The 12,710-nt window shown below is 52.2% G+C and overlaps 1 protein-coding gene across 4 annotated transcripts in view; it reads right to left on the reverse strand.

Moving 5' to 3' along the window:
• The window catches only part of MED15 (mediator complex subunit 15), a 61,467-nt gene that overhangs the window by 29,202 nt on the left and 19,555 nt on the right, over window positions 1-12,710 (reverse strand). For all 4 annotated transcript variants that reach the window (XM_082668112.1, XM_082668111.1, XM_082668110.1 and 1 more), the window contains exon 2: window positions 7,169-7,256. In XM_082668112.1, coding sequence (XP_082524238.1) covers window positions 7,169-7,256 — 88 coding nt within the window. The remainder of the gene's footprint in view (window positions 1-7,168; window positions 7,257-12,710) is intronic.

The raw sequence follows: 12,710 nt of genomic DNA on the forward strand, positions 1-12,710 counted from the left end.
TACTTGTTGGAATTAATCGTTTGGTTTTCCAGAAGTAGCTCATAATAGAGAACTCCCTTCCAATCCCACCATATACACAACATCACCTTCTTTGGATGAAGACCAGCCTTTGGTGTGGTTGGTGGTGGTTCATTTCGCTTGCCCCACTGATCTCTTCCATTCTACATTATTGTACAGTATCCACTTTTCATCCCGAAGCAATTTGTTTTAAAAACAAAATGTTTGGGCTTCCCTGGTGGCGCAGTGGTTGAGAGTCCGCCTGCCGATGCAGGGGACACGGGTTCGTGCCCTGGTCTGGGAAGATCCCACGTGCCGCGGAGCGGCTGGGCCCGTGAGCCATGGCCGCTGAGCCTGCGCATCCGGAGCCTGTGCTCCGCAATGGGAGAGGCCACAGCAGTGAGAGGCACGCGTACCACCAAAAAAAAAAGAACAAAAACAAAAACAAAAAAAACCACCAAAAAACAAAAAAAACGTTTTCACTACGTTTAAATGGAGAATCACATGTGGAAATATGGTCAAGAAGGTTTTTTTTTGCTTAACTTACGTGGAACCGAAACATCAAAGCGATTAACATAACCAAGCTGATGCAAATGATTTTCAACGCTTGATTTGGATATTTTGAGTATGTCAGCTATCTCCTGCATGGTATAACATTGATTGTTCTCAATTAATGTCTCAGTTTGATCGCTATCAACTTCAACTGGTCTACCCGACCGTGGAGCATCGTCCAGCAGGAAATCCCCAGCACGAAACTTCACAAACCACTTTTGACACGTTTGATCAGTCACAGCACCTTCTCCATACACTGCACAAATCTTTTTTTGCATTTCAGTTGCATTTTTACCTTTCTTGAAGTAATAAAGCATAATAAAACAATTTAAAAAATGTTGTTTTTCTTCCATCTTCAATATTAAAATGGCTACACAAAAATTCTCCGATTTTGTTAATTTTTTTTTAAATGCACACTGATATGACAGCTGTCACAATACAATCTAACAAAATTGTTTTGAAGGAAGTTAAAGACAACTAAGCGCTACTAGAGCCATCTTACGGGAAAAAAACGAATGACCTTTTTTAGCCAACCCAATATATCTTCTCTGGAGAAATGTCTATTCAAGTTCTTTGCCCATTTTTGAATTAGGTTGTTTGGTTTCTTTTGTTGTTGTTTTTGAGTTGCAGTTCTTTATATAATCTGATACCAGTCCCTCATCAGATATCATCAGATATTTGATTTGCAAATATTTTCTCCCATTCCATAGGCTGTCATTTTACTCTCTTGATGGTATCCTTTGATGCACAATAGTGTTTAATTTTGATGAAGTCAAATTAATCTATGTTTTCTTTTGTTGCTTGTGCTTTTGGTGTCACATGTAAGAAACCATTGCCTAATCTGAGGTCACAAAGATTCATGCCTATATTTTCTTCTAAAAATTTTAGTTTTAGAACTTTCCTGGTAGTGCAGTGGTTAAGAATCCGCCTGTAAAAGCAGGGGACACAGCTTCAAGCCCTGGTCCCACAGGAAGATCCCACATGCCGCGGAGCAACTAAGCCCGTGCGCCACAACTACTGAGCCTGTGCTCTAGAGCCCGCGAGCCACAACTACGAGCCTACACACCTAGAGCCCATGCTCTGCAATGAGAAACCTCTGCAATGAGAAGCCCGCGCACCTCAACGAAGAGGAGCCCCAGCTCACCGCAACTAGAGAAAGCCTGTGCACAGCAATGAAGACCCAATGCAGCCAAAAATAAATAAAAAATAAAAGTTTAACAGTTTTAGCTCTTAGGTCTTTGATCCATTTTGAGTTAATGCTGGTATATGGTATGAGACTGGGGTCCCATCTCAATATCATACATGTGATAATCCAGCAGATGTCCCAGCACCATTTGTTCTTTTCCAAGATTGTTTTAGCTATGCTGGGTCCCTTGAGTTTCCTTAGAATCATTTTGTCAGTTTCTACAAAGTCTGTTAGAAACTTTTCCTCATACTTGAAAAATGTATCAATTCCCAGAGCAGGTGCTCCAGAGCCAGTGTTCTCAGCAACATGGGACCTTTGGTAAGTATTGTGTTGTGATTCACGTATTTTAAAATTTTACCCTTATACATTATAAAATATTTTAAACATACAAAAATTAAATAATAAAACAAATGACAGTGGGTTCCTTACCCAGTTTAAATTAAAAAAGAAGATCGAAAGAAAGCAAGCTAGCTCCCCATGCTACCGCTGATTTGCCCCACACCTTGTGTTCTTCACAGCTGAACTGGAGAAAGTCACGAGGACTACACGGAGTGTCTGTACTCTCTCAGCTCCTCAGTACATGCTAGTGAAAATGGAGCGACTGAAAACCAAAGAAGTAGAATTTCCAAAGAGGCCTCCGAGCAAGCACGCCGACGCCGGGTAGTGGAGGAGGAGGCCTGGCTGTCACCCCGCAAACAGCAGAGGGCAGGAGCACAGCCCTGGACCTGTCAAAACTGGCCACACCCAGGCCTATCTAGCAGGTCCCAGCAGTTTTTCAGAAAATACTAGTCTTTTCATGCGGCACAAGTGTGCTTTTCTCCTCCAATAGCTGTCCCTGATTAAACAAAGATAGCAGAAGATGTATTCGGTTTCATTCAAAAGGCCAACCCTGGGCTTGCGAGGTCCGTAAAAAGGGCTGAAGGTTGGAGAGTGTCTCCTTCATCAGACGTGCACGGCCTCTTCCCGCTCTCCCCAGGCTGTGCTCTTGCCCTGTTATTCCAGCAGCTGCTTGTGCCCCTCAGCCCTCCTCTAATTAGCCTCCAGGTCACTTCCCAGTTCTGATGTTCTCGGCCTCCTGGTCCCTGGGTTTCACCTTGGCCCCCACGTGGGGACTCAGCGTTTACAGCTGTAAACCAGAGACATGCACTACTTCTGCATAATACTATACAACGTGCAAAACAGTTGATGTGTGTTTAACATACAAGCTTAATTTAAAAACAACCAAGTGATAAGTACATGTTCAGCAATGCACCCAGCTGTAATAAGCCTCTCTATGCACTGCAGCTGTGGGTGCCGACGCAGAGGTCCCGGGATCCCTGGCTGTGCTCTCATCCAGCAGATGCCATACCTTCATGAATCTGCAGAGTGCTTAGAGCTGCTATTATTATACCACCCACCACCCCCAGGGAAAGTGGTTTCTGCCTTGAGGCAGAGAGCAGTCCCACCTGCAGGAATTCAGATGTTAAGAATTAAAGTGGGTGTTTGGGTGTCTTTTGCTTTGCTAGATGGGGGGAAGTAGCACAAGTAGCAAAGAGGGTAGGCTCCTACCCCACACCCCCAGGATGTGTGACCTCCTGGGCAAGTTACCTGGCATCTGTGTGCCTGAGCCTCCTCATCTGCATCCTGGGGAGAGCAGCACTGTACCTGCTTCACGGGCCTTACAAGGCGACATCACATCACTTTAGAGGGAGCAATGGGGCCTGGCCGTTAGACCCAGGGCCAGCCCCTGACAGAATGGGAAGAGCTTTAACTCTGGGTGCTAACACCACACTGGAAGCATGCACCAACCAGGCAATCTGGAGCTGGTGGTCTTTTAGACAAGAGTGCTCAAGGTCTTCCTTGCCCGGGCTGTATACCAGGCAGCCTGAGGTGCCCATGGATGACCTGGTTTCCTTTAGGGTGGACACCTCTGGACCCACCTGCTTCCCAGGATTCCAAGAGAAGGTTAGCCCCTTTTCCATGACCTCCTCTGCCTCCCGGACCCTCCTGGAGTCTAAAAACAGAAATCACTCTTCTGTATCCTTTTCTTCGCTCTGGGTCCCACCTTTTACATTCTTTCACAGTCATTCTAATGGGGTCTCAGGCAGGAGGGGCAAGTAACAAGCGTGCCGGCTGCCACCTGACTGGAGAGTCCCTCCGGAGCCCCACCCTGGAGGAAAGGTCTCACCGCATGACAGGGACCAAGGCTCCATGTGGGGCTTGAGCAGGACTAATAAACTGGACATCGGACAGCAGTGTCCAAGCAGAAAGTCTGTCTCTAAAAATGACATAGGAAACTTCCCAGACCTCTCTATAAATACCTCTCTTCCAAACAGTCAGGGCCTCCTCTTGAAGTTAGGGATTTAGAACCAGCCTGACCAAAGGAAATGCAACTGAAATTGCTAAGGTGTGGTGTGGGCTGCAGTAAGGAGAGGCGAGGACAGTGACGGGGGCTGTTGTGCTGCCAGTCGCCCCCTTGGGATGGAAGACTTATTCCCCAGCTGCTGGGAGGGTCTCTGGGGTGGCCAGTCTCCAAGATGGCAGCTAACAACCGCTGGCCTCCTTGGATGCACAGGCCACAGCGCACAGAGAAGGTGGAGGCGACTCCCTCCCCAGACTCCACACTGGCCTTAGGACTTGCTGTGACCCAGAGATGTTCTAGGACTTCAGGGGACTGACAGCTTCCACGTCCCCTGCCTTGGAAGCCAGCCACTGTGCCGCAACGAAGCCCGGGCTATGCTGCTGGAGACACCAGGTGGCTGCCAGCTGAATGTGGCTGCGCCGAGGTCACCAGTGAGACCAGAAGAATGGCCAGCCAGGCAGTTCCAATCATCCCAATCCTGACCCACAGAATCAGGACAGATACCAACTATTGCTCTAGGCCACTACATTTTGCGGTAGTTCCTTATAAAGCAATAGACAACAAATAATACTGGACCAACAAGTTGTGTATTTCGAAAGTTGAAATAATTCAATAAGCCCTCACCAAGGTTCTTATCTCCCAAATATCTTCAAATAATGTATCTAATAATAATGAGTTCTTACAATCTAGCAATAAAAAGACCAACAACTCAATTTTAAAATGGGCAAAGGATTTGAATAAGCATTTCTCCAAAGAAAATATACAAATGACCAATAAACACAGTAAGTCATCTGGGAATGCAAATCAAAACCACAATTAGATACCACTTCACACTCATTATGATGGCTATAATAAAAAAAAAAAAACAGTAACAAGTATTGATGAGGAATGGAGAAACTGGAACCTCATACACTCCTAGTGGGAATGTAAAATGGTGCAGCTGCTTTGAAAACAGTCTGGCAATTCCTCAAAAGGTTAAATACAGAGTTACCATCTGATTCAGCAGTTCCTTCCCTAGGTATACAGGAAAGAGAAATGGAAACATATGTCCCCAGGAAAGTTTGCAAACAAATGTTCATAGCAGCATTATTATAACAGCCAAAAAGTGGAAACGCTCCAGATGTCCATAAACTGGTGATGGATAAATAAAATATGGTACATCCATACAATGGAATATTATTTGGCAATAAAAAGGAATAAAGTACATGCTACAATATGGTTCATGGGTGAACATTAAAACTATTATGCTAAGTGAAAGAAGCCAGTCACAGAAACATATATTTTATGATGCATTTATATGAAAAGTACAAAACAAGCAAATCTATAGCAACAGAAAGCAGGTAAGTGGTTGCCTAGGACTGAGGGTTGAGGGAAAATGGCGAGTGCTGGCTAACGGATATAGAGATTCTTTAGAAAATGCTCTAGGGAGTACCCTGGGGGCCTAAGTGGTTAGGATTCCGGGCTTTCACTGTCATGGCCCATGTTCAATCCCTGGTCGGGGAACTGAGATCGCATAAACTGCAAGGTGTGGCCAAAGAAAAAAAAAAAAGAAAAAGGAAAATGCTCTAAAATGGATTGTGGTGATGGCTGCACAACTCTGTGAAGATCCTAAAAGACCAACCACTGAACTGTACACTTTAAATTGGTGAATTGTACAGTATATGAATTAGAGCTCAATAAAGTTGCTATAAAAAAAGAATATAACACTTACCATTTTCTATGTCCACAGCACGAGCCTGCCCACCTCAGTGCACGGGCTTCTGCTGCTCGTCCTCCACCTACTTGTGCTCACAAACACATGCTGGTGTGCTCTGACCTCCAAGCCCAGGCTGTACACATGGTTTCTGTTTTGGAAGCTGCACTCTCCGGCCAATCATCTCTACCTTTCCATTTCAGAAAATGTTTACCTCATCTAAACACTCAAACCAGGCTAAGTTTCCCCAACGGACCTCTGTACGTCTTGACAGTTGGTTTACCTAAACCTGGATCCAACCATAAATAGCATCTGCTTTTGATTCTTTCTTTTCTCTTCTTTTTTTAAAAAAAATTTATCTATTTATGTATTTCTTTTTGGCTGCATTGGGTTTTCGTTGCTGCGTGCGGGCTTTCTCTAGTTGCAGTGAGTGGGGGCTACTCTTCGTTGCAATGCGTGGGCTTCTCATTGTGGTGGCTTATCTTGTTGCAGAGCACAGCCTCTAGATGCACGGGCTTCAGCAGTTGCAGCACACAGGCTCAGTAGTTGCGGTGTGCAGGCTCAAGAGCACAGGCTCAGTAGTTGTGTCGCACAGGCTTAGTTGCTCCACGGCATGTGGGATCTTCCCGGACCAGGGTTCAAACCCGTGTCCCCTGCATTTGCAGGCGGATTCTTAACCACTGCGTCACCAGGGAAGTCCCTGTTTCTGATTCTTGACACACAGTAGGTCTTAGAGCTCCAGCACCACGCTCGGGCATCAGGTGCTCAGCAGAGCTGGTGCAGCAGACACAGCCAGCCCTGCACGAGCCAGGTAACCCAGACAAGCTGCTTGCTTCTTTGTGCCTGTTCTGTTTCATTTCTACGAGCAGCTCTACCCCAAGGCAGATAACAAGAGGTGGTCACGTGAAGCCCGTGGTGATGCCCAGTTCACGCGAGAGCTCACACAGGAAACCCGCCCCAACCACTCCACCTGTGAAGTTCCCAAGCATCGTCCTCACCAAAACCTCGCCCTCCACGAGCATCACCTGCATCATTTAACAAAAGGGGACAGGAACCCTTCTGGGCCCACCTGTCAGGGCCCTGACCCACAGGAGGGCTGAGCCTGAGGACAGAGAGGTTCTTACTCAGAGCACCGTCCACAGGAACCACCGGGGCCCGAGGGAGCGCCCTACAGGATTCACGGGAGCTGACCACGAATGGGGGTGCCAACAGCAAGGTCTGGGGTCAGAGGCTGCGCCTGCATCCTGGATGCCCACCCAATCCCCTCCCGCACCTATACCACAAACACAGGATCTTCCCACAGAATGCCACCCAACAGTGAGCAGCCACCCCGTCCCCATGGCCTGGCACCCTGCCCTCCAGCAGCGTCCCCACTGGGAGCCACCCCCCAGGGCCTTACCCGAGTCTTGGCCTTCAGAAACACGTGGCTCTCCATGTCCTTGCTGGATTTACTGTGGGCCACACCAGCCTTCCTCATGGCATCCTCTCTGGAACACAAAGGAGGAGAGATGTTGACACAGGCTCCCTGGCCAGCAGGCCCACGGATGTGGCCTGGCCCACCAGCCTGGTTGAGGCCCAGGTGAGGCACGAAGTGGGGGGCTCTCAGCACAGCGATGAAAGGCAGCTGAGCAAAGGAGAAGGCAGGCAGCGCCACGAGAAGGAAGGAACAGGAAAGGCGGTCACCATGAAACAAAGCAGCCACCCCGCTTGAGCGGGCAGAGGGGCCAGGCCCAGAGGCTCCTCACAACCAGCACATTAAACAACAGGGCGTCCAGCTGGCCTCCATTTCCTGCCCTCTACGTGACCTGAGCCCCCACCCAACTCTGGCGTCAAGAGCAGTGGGACCCTTGCTCTGGAAGCCTCCTCTGCTGGAAAAAAGGGGCCATGCCAGTCACCTCTCAGTTCCTCCCAAGGCAAAGGTCCCTGTGTCGGACATGCAACTCCTCCCAGTGGGACCAAGGAGATGAGCCCGACCTCAACAACTTCCAGCTGGGGGCAGGAGACCACACAAATGCCAACACATGCATGGCAAGAGACGGAATGTGACCCCAGGTTTTCATCACATGATGCTCTGCTGCACATGGCTAAGCCCGAGCTCCTCTGGATGGTAGCACACATTCCCCCACCCCCACCCCGCCCCCAGACGAAGGTAAGGATAGGTGCGCATTTGTTAGAAAGGAAGGAGCACATCAGGCTCAGGTCCACAAGCCTGGCCCCTCTGCTCACAGCCCGCCTTCTTCTCCACAGGATGGGTCTCCCGACCTGTCTTCCCAGCGCTGGGCTCACTGATAAAGACCCCCCTCTCCCAAGGGAATCCAACAAGCCTAGTCCAGCCGGTGCTGGAAGGCTTTCTGATGGCTCCAAACACACACACACACCCTGGGTACTGAAAGAGCGTGCACATGGGCTGCAGGATCACATTCGTGATCCCGAGAGAAACCCCAGACAAGAGGCTAAATGCTGAGATGGATAAATCTGTACTAACGTATAAAGAAAGATAAAATGCTGCTGACTACCACACTGCCAGATTCCACACGTGAGGCCAGAGTCCCCACCTCCCGCCTGCTTCCCTGAGCCTGCACCAGGGCCAGGAGGCAGCAACGGGTTCCCGCTGGAGAAGCATCCAGAGTAGAGCAGATGCTCGCACGAGGGGATGTGTGACCAGGATCAAAGAGAGGCAAAAGGAAGGATGCAGGAGGACAAGGCGAGACCCTGACAGGCCAGGGGGACCTGGCGCTCAGGGGCTGAGGCCAGCGGAGCAGGCATCCCACGTGCAAACGTGGGTTCTGAGCCCTCGAGCAGCTCCGACAAGTGACTGAGCAGACCTGTCTTCAAGGGGGGGTCTCCCCAGCACCCCCATCCCTCCTCCAACAGCCATATGAGGCTAACCCTACCACAGAGGCTTGCCCGAAGCTGAGGGCCACAGAGCCGCGGACCACTGGGGCAACCCCAAGGACAGCGGTAGACACATGAGGGGGCCGTGACGGCTGGCAGCTGGCTGAGAAGAGGCCCCAGGAGCCAGGTGAAGCGCAGAGTGGCCAAGAGGGGCGCAGACAGCCCTGCGTCACGAGCAGACGACCTGGGGGCTTGGCCAGGCACCTGGCTGGTGACAAATGGTCCTCCGAGCTGCTGGCAACAACTCTGAAGGGGGCAGGCTTGCAGGCCCCCCGCGGACACTGCATCTTGCCTGTAGCAGAGACCCTGGCACGTCCGCAGAGACAAGACAGACCTGTGCTTCGTGGTGGAGGGACCTTTCCAGGCCCAAAGACACCGGATCTCCTGGAGCAGGAGCCCTGGCCTGTCGTGGTCAGGGCAACGCCACAGACGATGGGGACGCACGGGCACCGGCTGTTAGTGACTCAAGAGCCTGAAGGGCATCAACTACACAGGAGGCCAGAAACAGGTGTCTGTGGACAAGAATGGAACACAAGCAGCAGGCAGCGGGGCCTGGGTAACCACCCAGTTCTGCCTGGTGGTCTCAGCGTGCTCGTGCTCATTGTGCTCAGGGAAGGGGTCTCATGGCAGGGGCGGGGGGAAGGCTCTGCCAGGAGCACCAGCCACGTCCCCACTGCACCCGCAGCGCCGCCCGAACAGGAGAACTGACAGGCACCCTGAACACTGTTCTCAGTTCTGCAAACCATACTGTTAAAAATGTTCTTGCTCTTGGGACTTCCCTGGCAGTCCAGTGGTTAAGACTCTGTACTTCCACTGCAGGGGGCACGGGTTTGATCCCCCGTCAGGGAACTAAGATCCCACATACCGTGCGGCACGGCCAAAAATTAAAAACAAAACAAAAACAAAAAACAAAAAACGTTCTTGCTCCTGTTTTCAGTCTGCAGATCATACTCCATGAAATAGAAGATGAGACAAAAAAGGAAGCAGGCAGTTCTGCTGTTCTAATCCTCCGCTTTCCCCCAAGGAAAGGGCCTGTCCTGTCATTTTCGGCCACCTCAGCATTTTGTCAGAGGCGCCATCCATCCGGGCTCTGACCACGACGTACTGCATCTCACGCGCCTGCACAGGTGCCGGCTCCCTCCTTCGCACTCAGGACCCATGGGCTCCTGGGCCTCCGCCCCCAGATAACAGGCTTCTGCTGGCAACTGTCAAGAAATGACTGTCAATAAACGACTGTCAATAAACACAGTCAAACTAGCACAACTGGGGCAGAGGGAGAGCCTCAGAAGCCTGGAGGGAGGAACGTGAGCACGTGGTCTGCCCCACAGGCGAGACCCTGGCCACAGGTCCAGTACCTTGGCGGCTGTCAGGGAGGCATCAGTACCATGAGAGACAGAAGGGCTGTCTGCAGGCCACGGCCTGGGCGGACCAGCCCTGACAAGATGATTGGGGGCTGAGAGCACGCAGCCCTCACTGAGACCCAGGCTCCACAAGGCACCTGGGGGTGGGAGAGGGTTGGGGGGGCTGCCCCTGCTCCACAGCCACCCGTCTGCCAGGCAGAGCTCCACTGGTCTCTGGTCCAGACCTGACCCACCACCCGGGCCCCGTGAGTCCCCCACCTGGAGCCCAGACCCCACCTGTGGTGACACACCAAGAAAACACCCAGGGCTTCCCTGGTGGCACAGTGGTTGAGAGTCCACCTGCCGATGCAGGGGACACGGGTTCGTGCCCCGGTCCGGGAAGATCCCACATGCCGCAGAGCGGCTGGGCCCATGAGCCATGGCTGCTGAGCCTGCGCGTCCGGAGCCTGTGCTCCGCAACGGGAGACGCCACAGCAGTGAGAGGCCCGCATACCGCAAAAAAAAAGAAAAAGAAAACATCCAACAGCCTGAGCTCTGTGCCCCACAATGGTCCAGACGGGATGCCCGGGAGCCTCCTCTTCGCTTCCGGATTCTGAACGCCATTCCCTGCAGTTCAATCCTCACCGCATGTCACACTGCACCCGTGGCCATCCCTGTGGTGGCCTCTGTCTCCAGGCCCCACCCCATCCCCACCCCCTCGTCAGCTCCCCAAGCCTCTGCCCAAGTCCATGTCCCGCCTGCCTCAAGGGCCTTCCTCCTCAGCAGCAAGGCAGGCAGCCCGTCCAGCGAGGAGGCCCCTCCCCTCCCTCACCCACTCTGCTCGTTCTCCCAGGGCGGCTCTCTCCCTAGCCCTGCCCGCTGGGCCCTCCGACCTCGTACTTACGCAGCACCCCTATTCTCTGCCTCACGGAAACCCTGTGGTCACTCTGACCACACCCACGGCACCTCCTGTGGAAATCGCTGGCTTCCTGTCTGTCCCACGAACACCTGGAGAACAGACCATGGCATCCACCTCTGCGTGCTGCAGGCGGCCATCTGTGTCAATTTTTTATAACATGAGGGATGGCGACACCATGTACTTTGACGGACACGACATGCAGAACCCAGAACTGCTGTGACAGGCTCAGGGGACACCAAGCCTGGCACAGGCACGTCCCAGTGGTAGAGGCCAGGGGGCTTGGGGAAAGGCCTGTGCTGGGCAGATGGACCTGGCAGGAAGCAGAGAAGGGAGGGCCTGGGCTCCGATCACTTGTACAGAACACACAGACCGGGGATCAAGTTCCACCCTGACCACTGGCCAGCTCTGGGTCCTGGAGGCACTCCACCCCCAGGCACATCCTCTCCATCAAGGATGCTCAGAAGGGACTGAGGCTAGGATGAAGGGCGCTAGGACAGGTCCAGCCTCAGCACACCTGCTCCTCCTCACCTCCGCCCTGTCTCCAAAGTGGGAAACTCAATTTGTCGACTGGAGTCCAGTCCTCATCCCCGACACTGGAATCTGCAGAGGAAAGGCAAACACCCAGCCCACTGTGTGTCCCTGGGCAGGTGCGCCTGGACGTAAGCTCGACGTGCACTCAGGCTTCCGTCTGCCCTCACTGCCCACCACACCCCCCCTGCCAGTGATCCCCGAGGGAGGCGCCACCTTGAGGTGCCTGTGTGTCCTCTCCTACAGAGGGAGGACAGTGACAATGCCACCTCACGGGGTTGTCCTGAGGATTACAGCAGTAACATCATCAGGCACACTGGCACGGGAAGCACCAGGGTGTTAAGGAAATCAGTCAGAGAACAGTCTCGCCTGACTCTCCCACCTATGTTCCCTTCTCTCCTTACCCCACCCTCCTCAATGCTGCCTCCCCGGTCCAACAGAAGCTGAGTTCCTGGGAGCCCAAGTTCCTTAGCTCTGTGCCAGTGTCTAAACTCCTGGCCTCAGGCAGACGGGATGCCCTCCACCCACCCAAAGACTTTCATTCTGCCCAGAGGCATCTTCCCCTGATTTGAAAACCATGACACCCGTCAACCAACTGACCTCTCATGGATGTAAGTTTTTGCCAGCCCTGCCCCACCCTCGAGGAGAAGCTTCCTGGTGAAGTACCGCCTGTGTGTGCAGTCTGTTCACCAAACTGGGACAGGAGCCTGCAGCTGGTGTGTGCAACCCTTCAACCAGTGTAAGATCCCAAACCACAAAAGTACTGGAAGACAACAGGAGGACAGTTACATACCCAGCATCAGGAGGAGGAAGGCTTTCCTAAGCACATCGCCCAAAGTAAACGCCAAAAAGGGGAAAAGATTTTACCAGATGGAAAACAGATTCCTCACACATTTTTATCAGCCACCAACCAGAGAGATAAGAAAAAGGTATCTGAACCTCAGCACCTCAAGCCCTGCCCTGACATCTGAGGAGGGGTGCTGAGGGCAGCCCCCACCCCACTCTCAGCCAGGGCCTGTGTGTCTGAGCTCCCCACACTTGTGGCACAGCCCTAGGTGATGTTTGTTTGGTAAAGCACAGCTCAGGTCAGCACAGGAGAGAAAACTGTCCCACCCTCCCTAAATGCCAGTTGGGCCCATGCATTCCACAGATGTGGCCAGCCCAAAGCTTCTGTACCTGCCCAGCACCAAGGAATCCTGGGAGCCTGCCTCCAGACGAGATAGGAGGGGAAGACAGACCAGAGGAAAACAAATCACCAC

Source organism: Grampus griseus (genome assembly GCF_964374135.1).
Source record: "Grampus griseus genome assembly, chromosome: 12".
Lineage (NCBI taxonomy): Eukaryota > Metazoa > Chordata > Mammalia > Artiodactyla > Delphinidae > Grampus > Grampus griseus.